At 40.3% G+C, this 8,685-nt stretch overlaps 1 protein-coding gene across 2 annotated transcripts in view; it reads left to right on the forward strand.

Annotated features, from left to right (window-relative positions):
• SYN2 (synapsin II) overlaps positions 1–8,685 on the forward strand; it is a 462,636-nt gene that overhangs the window by 401,893 nt on the left and 52,058 nt on the right. For both annotated transcript variants that reach the window (XM_075073408.1, XM_075073409.1), the window contains exons 8-9: positions 3,210–3,284; positions 5,995–6,097. In XM_075073408.1, coding sequence (XP_074929509.1) covers positions 3,210–3,284; positions 5,995–6,097 — 178 coding nt within the window. The remainder of the gene's footprint in view (positions 1–3,209; positions 3,285–5,994; positions 6,098–8,685) is intronic.

Here is an 8,685-nt window from a genome sequence, read left to right on the forward strand (position 1 = left end):
GCGATTCAAAACTGGCCCCGGCCGACCCGAAAGAAGCAGGTCTGTGCGTTCCTGGGTGTGGTAGGTTACTACCGACGTTTTATTCCCCACTTCGCCAGTAGGGCAAGTCCTCTAACGGAACTGGTGAAGGCCCGAGGTCCAAACATGGTGAAGTGGACCAACGCAGCGGAGAGGGCATTCATAGACCTTCGGACAGCTCTCTGTAATGACCCCATCCTCATAGCCCCAGACTTTACCAAGGAATTTATTTATGGTGAACAAATCCGCCAGTAAGCGCAGGACCCACCAAGATGGAGGAGGAACTTTGTCACAGCACCTAGAGAGTCCCATGATTTTGGAAAGGTGAAGGAATTCTTGTACATTACATTTTTTTATTTATTGTTATATTTGAGCTAAAGTACAGCCTAACTCCTAATTTTATTGGGCTCCAAGCAAACCAGAAACACTGAGATTAACACATCTCTACTATTTGTTTCAGAAAATGCTGCATTAATATACATAGTATGGAATTAAGCAAAAATACAAAAACACAGGGGAAAAAAACAAATAGTAAATGAACTTCTGTAACAGAAAATACTCACTGGGACCAAGGCTGGGTCTCTTGGAAATCCTTCCTGAAGATAATTCTTACAATAAAATTTCAGCAAAATGGTGGTAAAATGCTTTAAGCATTTTTGCAAATTTTCAGCCACAGTTACCAGTTTTAAGGTAGATGCTTAAGAATTTGAAAACAGCTGTGGCCCTATATGAAAAAATGACCCCATTGGACCTCCTTGTCAGTATCTTTCATCTGATGGCTCGGAAGGAGCACAGTTTTAACAGTAAGGTACAACTGCTGAATGCTTATAACACACAACCCTGCAGGACCAGCAGAAGCAGAGTCCATATGAGCAGTTTGATGGTTCAATAGTACAAGGTGGTGAGCTGCTCCTTCTTTGAGGTGTTGCACCTCCTCAGCAGTGAAGTTGATGGGAGTTTAGAGCACTCTGCGCTTCACAGGGCTGGGCCCTAGATTTGTTGCATAGACTGCAGACCAAACTTCTCTTAGGAGTCTCAGCCATATTTAACACATTTAACACTTTATTTTTTTTACTCTGAAAATGTAAATAGGAAAACAGACCTCAAAAACTGAATTAAAATGGTGGTATGTTCCTCAGACTTTTTTAAAAATCTCCATTTTCTCCAAGATTGGGGATTGTGTCTGAACACTATGAGCCTAGCTGTTATTCCCCTAGATTCTTATGAAGAAATATTGATCTATTGTTATATACTCTAAAGCAACATGAAAAACAGGTGATTTACCAAATCACTGTGCAACACCTCATATGCATTAATGTAAGTTTTGTCAGTAGTATCTTGTTCTACAGCTGGTTCTCATTTTCTGCTATGACACAGAAACACAGTACTTAAAGAGCAACCACAGAAAATGCCAGCAGAACATTTGTTTTTGTAGTTTAAAAAGTGTTATTAAGAGCTTCTGTGTTGTAATTCTGTGGGAAATTGTGGTCTAAACTGGATCCATGACTCACAAAAAAAGGGATGTTTAACATTTATCAGTGGAAATTATAGCCAAAATGCAATGTTGGATCACTCCAAATACCCCAGCTCCTCAGAAGATTTCATCACACACCCAACTACCAGTACAGGATTCATTACATCTGATTTCAAGGAAATGTAATTAAAAAGGGTGAAACACAATGAAAACATACACATATGTACAAAAGTACCAACTGATCTTAAATCCCCACCCTCTCTTTCTAAGCACAGATTGAGTCCATAATTCTCTGACCAAAACAACAAAACTAATGTCTAGTGTTCACATCAATCTAAAATAATAACCTGTACTGTAATATCAACATACCACATTAGCATTGCAAGTACAGTGTATGGTATTTTATGCACCCCTTCATGGAGAAAAGTCACTGGCCAGAATAGAAATGCAAGTACTTTTTCATCAAACTGGAGGGGGGTAAAAGCCTTTTAAACTTGAGCTAGCAGAAAGTGTTATATTAATCTCAAATTCTTTGTTTCTTTTAAGACATTGCTTCTCTTCAAACTTCACAAGATGCGTATGAGCTGAAAATACATGATAGGCACAAGTGTAATGCATTTTAATGTGCTAGGACTTGATTCCCTAATTAATAAATAATTACTCCATCTGTTTATTCAATTAATATATTTTAAAATCTTTTACTCTCTGGATTGATACCTCTTTCCAAGCTCATAGTTAGGTTTACAGAAAGATGGAAACAAACCTATTGCCACTGTAATTCACTTCTCATAAATTACAGGTGTTGCTGTTCTTTTGCCAGCAGGAAACAAGAGGTCATAATTTAGACAGTGTATCCTTTGCCCATTTCTAGTACAGTCTTTAGAATTACAGAATACATTCGTCTTCTCTGTACTATTCATCATCATTGCTTTAAAAAGTCAGAATGTTATAAAAGGTACTCATTTATAAAATCTGATGATGATGCTCTATTATAGACATAAAAAGAGAGTAGCTTTTGTTTAGTAGGCTTTAAAATGACATCATTAGAAACAGAAGATTAATTTAATGTAATTTAATTTGAGAAGGATACAGAATCAGGGCCTGAAGCTAGATCCAAATTTCACAGGTAGAGTCTATCTTGATTAGGGTCAAACTGGAACAATCACTCTGAATAGTCCTGAACCTTGGAGTGGTTCAAAATATGCATCTGAATATCACTGTTAGGGCCTAACTCTATAATTGGCTAAAATGAAAGTTTGGGATGGATTTGATCTCTGGACCTGAAGTTTTCTTTGTCTCCTGTTATTTGCTATGCATTTAGAATTAGTTCACAATGTTGGTACATCCATACACACCACTCATAGTTGCAATTTCATAATAGTCTATTACCAATATCACCAGTAAACAACAGTTGTCACAACAGTTATGAAAGTGAACAGGCAAAAGGGCATGGGGAACTGCCATGACCACACTTCATAAAACGTATGCATGATGTTTTACTGAGACTTGTGTTATCAGCTGAATTCTTGGCAGTGTGGATGTTCTATTGTAAGCAACAGGAGAAGAGAAACCGAGGTAACCATTGGTATCATATTTGTGTGAAAATAAGATCAACTTAAGAGAGATGGTGAAGATGTCTGCTCAGTTTACTGACAATAAATGTAAGTGTGCAATAGGTACTCAGTTAATATTGTGTCTGTATTTTTTTTTCTCTCAGGAGGACTTCCATATCTGGAAACTGGAAGACAAACACTGGCTCTGCAATGTTGGAACAAATCGCTATGTCAGATAGGTAAGTGCAGCCTCATGTATGGACTAATTAGAAATTTAAATAATTCTCATTTTAAATTAATTAAAAATTCCCATGGCTGATGCTAGTGCAATTAGTGTTAACTGTAGGTCCAAGAGTTCCTTTTGAAAAAGTCATTGAGATAATATGGCCAAGGTTTTCCAAATAGTGGATGCCTTAAAGGTAAGCTCCCACATCCTTATTTAGATTCCTAAATCTAAATCTATGCACTCACCTTCAAGCAGTCAGGATTCTATTCAAGCACTTCACCACCACAGCATTAGTCCACTAGTCACTTCTCCTCTTCTGGCCAGCAGACTTCTCCTCCTGGTATATTATATTTTTCCTTTCCTGCATCCATCCATATATTTTCTTTACATTGAGCTAAGTTTCTTTTCCTGTGCAGCCAAACAGGTTGGTCTTAATTTCAGCCACACAAAGAATTTTCTTCTTTGTAGCTCTGCTGAATAGCATATTCTTTCCCTCGAGACCTCTACATTACACTGGGCTACAGTGAGTTCTTCTCAGCTGCTGGGATGTACTGAGGCCTCTCCTATGACACCAGTGCAAGTGTTTTGTTAGGCTCTTAAACCCAATAAATAGATATTTCCTACAGCCCTATCAAGCTCTTTCTTCCTTGCCATACCACTTTGCAAACTCTGATATTGCTCACTTTTGTATGTTCCTCAGCTATGCCTAGGCCTCTGTCCCCTGAAAACAGAGCTCTGGAGCCTTACTGCAGCTTTGAGATTTTTCTTCTTTCTACTGCTGTAACTGTTGCCATTGTTTGAAGTTAAACAAATTATGTGCAGTAAAAATGTCCTCTCCTTGTTTTCATGATGCTAAAGAATCTTCACCTTTTTGTAGAATTGTTAGGTGGTGAAAAGGTAGAATAAAGTTTCTTCACCAATGAGAACCTTTTTCCCTTCAGTGTCTCTGAATCTGGAAGCTACACTCATTCATTCCCACTTGTGAATTGACAGACACAGGAAAGCCAGCCTTTTCTATAAGGGTGAAAAGGGATAGCTCAGTGGTCTGAGCATTAGCCTGCTAAACCCAGGGTTGTGTGCTCAATCCTTGAGGGGGCCACTTAGGGATCTTGGGCAAAAAAATCAGTACTTGGTCCTGCTAGTGAAGGCAGGGGGCTGGACTCCATGATCTTTCAGGGTCCCTTCCAGTTCTATGAGATGGGTATATCTTCATATTTAAATTTAAGAAGGGGAATGACAGCTCCCTGCTGTCCAGCCCCTTCCCCCTCTGAGGTTATAAATAAAATGTAATGCAAGAGGTAATGTGCTTAAGGGCCTAACTTACCATATTACACTATCTAAAATATCTGAGATAAGGAACACAAAATCAATATAACACTCAATACAGAAAAGTCTTGTAAAATGTAATAGTTTAATTGGCATTAAACCAAAACAGTTCCAGAAATGTTATTCCAAAAACCAAAAGAAATTAGCAGATAATTATATCGTTTCTATAGCTTTTTTTGAAACATCCTTTAAAATTCTTTAGGATGATCCAAAAATGTATATAACTGCTATAATATACAGTTGAATTCTACATAGGGGACCATACCACTACACTTCACTTGATGCCTCTACATTGTCCATTCTCATTGTGTTGGTTTAGTGTTAAATGATTTGTTCATAACCTATCTCTGACAATGTTGAATACATTTATGGACAATAAAACATTGAAGATAAAGACACTCCCATGTTTCAAAACAGATTAGTTTTCCTGATAGAATAGTAAGAATAGCCAAAATTAAGAAGCAGCCTAGCCAGTGTCAGGCAACAGTTACAGAACAACATATTTGGAGCTCTGCTCATGTACACAGATTTAGAGTGGCCCCAGTTGCCTACCTCACTTTATCTCCTTGGCACCACTCCAGCAGCAGAGAAGATTCAGAATTTGGCTAGATCTCAGCAGCTGATAATTTGGCCTTTTGGGGAGTCCTTGGCTGGTGTAGAGCCAGCATAAGTAGCTACACCATCTTCTCCTGGTCTGAACGTAAAGGGCATGTGAAAGACAGAAGGACCATGGCTGGAATGCTACTGAGCTCCAGCAACTCTCAGATGACGGATGGCACTTTAGGGGCAGGTACCAGCATTCATGGTTTCAATCAGCCTTAAGGGTATTCTAAACTATGCTGGAGTTAGGGCCAGTATATCACCAGTTCAAGAACTAGGGAGCTAGCTCCTCTGTGACACCACAACACTGTGCCTAGTGGACACTGGGCTAGTATTTCTAAGGGTATGTCTACACTACCTGCAGGATCGGTGGGCAGCGATCGATCCAGTGGGGGTCGATTTATCGCATCTACTCTAGACGTGATAAATCAATCCCCTTGCGCTCCACCGTCGACTCCTGTACTCCACCACTGTGAGAGGCACAGGCAGAGTTGACAAGGGAGCAGCAGCAGTCGACTCACTGCGGTGAAGACACCACAGTAAGTCGATCTAAGTATGTCAACTTCAGCTATGTTATTCACGTAGCTGAAGTTGCTTAACTTAGATCGAAACCCTCCCCGCCCCCAGTGTAGACCAGGCCTAAGACTCTACTATAGTAAATGAAAATTCAGTAAAGCTGACAGACTCAGGAGAAGACTGAATTTAAAGCAACTGTCCAGCTAACAAACTATCCAATTAGGTCTATATAATAATGAGGACTTGATTTTATACTGATGGGAACTATTTTTTCCACACAGGTACAAGCTCTGGGTTGACACCTGTTCTGAAATGTTTGGGGGTTTGGATATCTGTGCTGTCAAAGCTGTACATGGCAAGGATGGAAAGGATTATATTTTTGAGGTAAGATATGCCATACTTGTCAATATAAGCATTTCCTTCTTAAGAGACCTGAGTAAAACCACTTTACATATGATTTAGGCATCCAACTCAGGTTGTTTGCATTTCAGAGGATGTAGTGTATTTAACAATGTTTAAGTCATAATGCAAGACCACATATCCAAGTTAGGGGCACAGCTTGCTGGAAAATGTAACCATATCATAATGTTTTCTAGTGTCTGAGGAAATGTACACACACTATAAACAAAACCAAATGGAGGTGTCTTATTTTCCCAGCTCAAACTTTCCTTCCTAAATGGGCTCACCAAGATTACTTTGGAGTAAGATTTGTGTACAACATTATCCCAAGGGAACCCCAACAAAAGTATATCTTTACATGGAAAGGGAAATGAAGAACCTTGTTTTCACTATGTGCCTTTTTTTTTCAGCCTAAAATGCAATTTTCAGGTCTGATACCCCATGAGCCATCAATGCTGGAACACACTGCTAGGCTTTTCAAAATGATATAGAAGTTTCTAGACCTGATGGTTCTTGATCATTTGGCTTACCCCCACTCTGCCCCCCAAAAAGCCATCACAGATTGTTTATCTATGTAGTCCATTGGGGGGAGTGACTCCTCCCTCTCCTGGTCTGTGGGCGGCCAATCCATCCCACTACGTCTCCACATGTCACCTGACATGGGGAATCAGCGGGGCAACGGGAGATGCAAGCTTGGGCCTGTGATCAGGGCCAAACAACAAACACAGTTACGGAGTCCCAGTCCCTGGTTGGGGCAGGGCAGCAGAGTGTCTCGGGCTCAGGCCTGTACTCAGGCTGGGCAGCAAACAGCCAGTTAGCACAGGCCCTTGATCGGGGGGGCGGGAGGGGCAGTAGAGTCTAAAGGGCTCAGGCCTCCATTCAGGCTGAGCAGCAGACAGTCAGGCCTCCTAGTTCTGGCAAAGGGCCGACAAGCGCAGGCTTCTTGCCTGCGGGGGGAGGGAATGCCACCCCACAAATTGGGGTGGCAGGTGGAATGCAGGCCCACCCACTCCACTGTGTTCTGGCCAAGAGCCGTAGCAGTGGCAGCAGTGTACTTCCGGTCCTGTCCACTGACTTCTAGCAGGAGGGTTGAGCATGATGTAGCTCCATCCACCAGAGTTCAATGAGGGCCTCCTCCCCCTCTGGGTCTGTGGATGGCCAATCCGCCTCACTACAATCTAACAACGCAGGATGCTTTCACCATCTCAGAACAGTCTGTCCCTAGGATCTCAGTTCCATTGTATTCAAATCCCCCCAAGCCGGGTTCTGATTTTGCAAAAACAAAAGCAAGAGTGGTTTTATCCAAGCCACCAAAGTACACTGGTATCCCAGAGATAGGTTCTGGTTTTGTCCTCTCATGGATCATGGTATCCATTTCTAAATAAAACCAAAAGGGTTGGTTCTTTTGTGTTCTGCTTGAGAGATTCCAAAAGAAAATACATAAAAAGCTGCTTACAAATGCAATTAAAATTCATTTGTCATCACTGTCAAGTGCTAAGCACCCACGACTCCCACTGACATCAATAGCAGTTGAGGTAACTCAGAAGCTCGCAGGATCAAACTCAGTGCTGTCCTCCTCAAAAATTAGAGATCATCAGTAGTAGCTCCCTCACATCTTGAAGAATGTGAACTGTAGAGCTCCTGCTTCCTCAAACAACATGCCTGGCTACATCAAAACAACTATACACATCCAGCAGGATGAAAGCCATTCCATTCTAACCCCTTATTTTCACTCCCTTGTATACTGCAACTCTCTCTGAAATATCCATGCTTGTTTTCAGCAATAATTTCAATTTTTGTTAAGTTTCTATAAAGCTGGTTAAGATGGCTGATTGTAAGCATGGAAGTTTTCCCTTTTTTTAAAAAAAAAAAAAATCTCCTTTTTGGTTCTTTTTCTGCAAATTCAAAATAGAGGAGAGTGCTTGAATTTGCAATTTACCATGGACTTAGAGCACAATCTTGCGAGGTTCTGAGCAACACCTGCAAAATGGTAAGCACTTGCCAACTGAAGTTAATATGTGCTCAGTAACTTTCTAGATGAGGACCAGTGTCTGTGACAGGTCTGAAAAATGTTTTCACTGATTAAAAAAAATTGTGAATGAAAATGTCATAACAGACACGCACAATACTTCATTTTTCTTCCTCCTTTTGAGCACGTGCCCTGGCTATCTGCACTAGATATACTCCTGTTTTTTTAAAAAATTCTAATCAACTGTAGTGGGCCTACTTAAGCACCATTTAAAAATATAATACATAATAGACACTGTACTGAAATTACAAACTGACAGAAGTATGGTAATTCTTTGCTATTCTACAGAGTCAGCTGAATTGTTTTGGAAACGATATCACATTCATCAGCATGGATTGTTATAAGTTTTATTATCCTCTGAGATATAGAACTGCTCTAGAAGTTCAGATTCATGACATAAGTAAAAATCTGTGATTTCCTATAAATATGTAGTGATTGGTATTAAAAAGTCAACATTTACGGCACAGTTGTTCTAAGGGCTGGTCTACACTACGCGTTTAAATCGATTTAAAGAGCGTTAAATTGATTTAACGCTGTACCCATC

Source organism: Chelonoidis abingdonii, chromosome 17, assembly GCF_003597395.2.
Source record: "Chelonoidis abingdonii isolate Lonesome George chromosome 17, CheloAbing_2.0, whole genome shotgun sequence".
NCBI lineage: Eukaryota > Metazoa > Chordata > Testudines > Testudinidae > Chelonoidis > Chelonoidis abingdonii.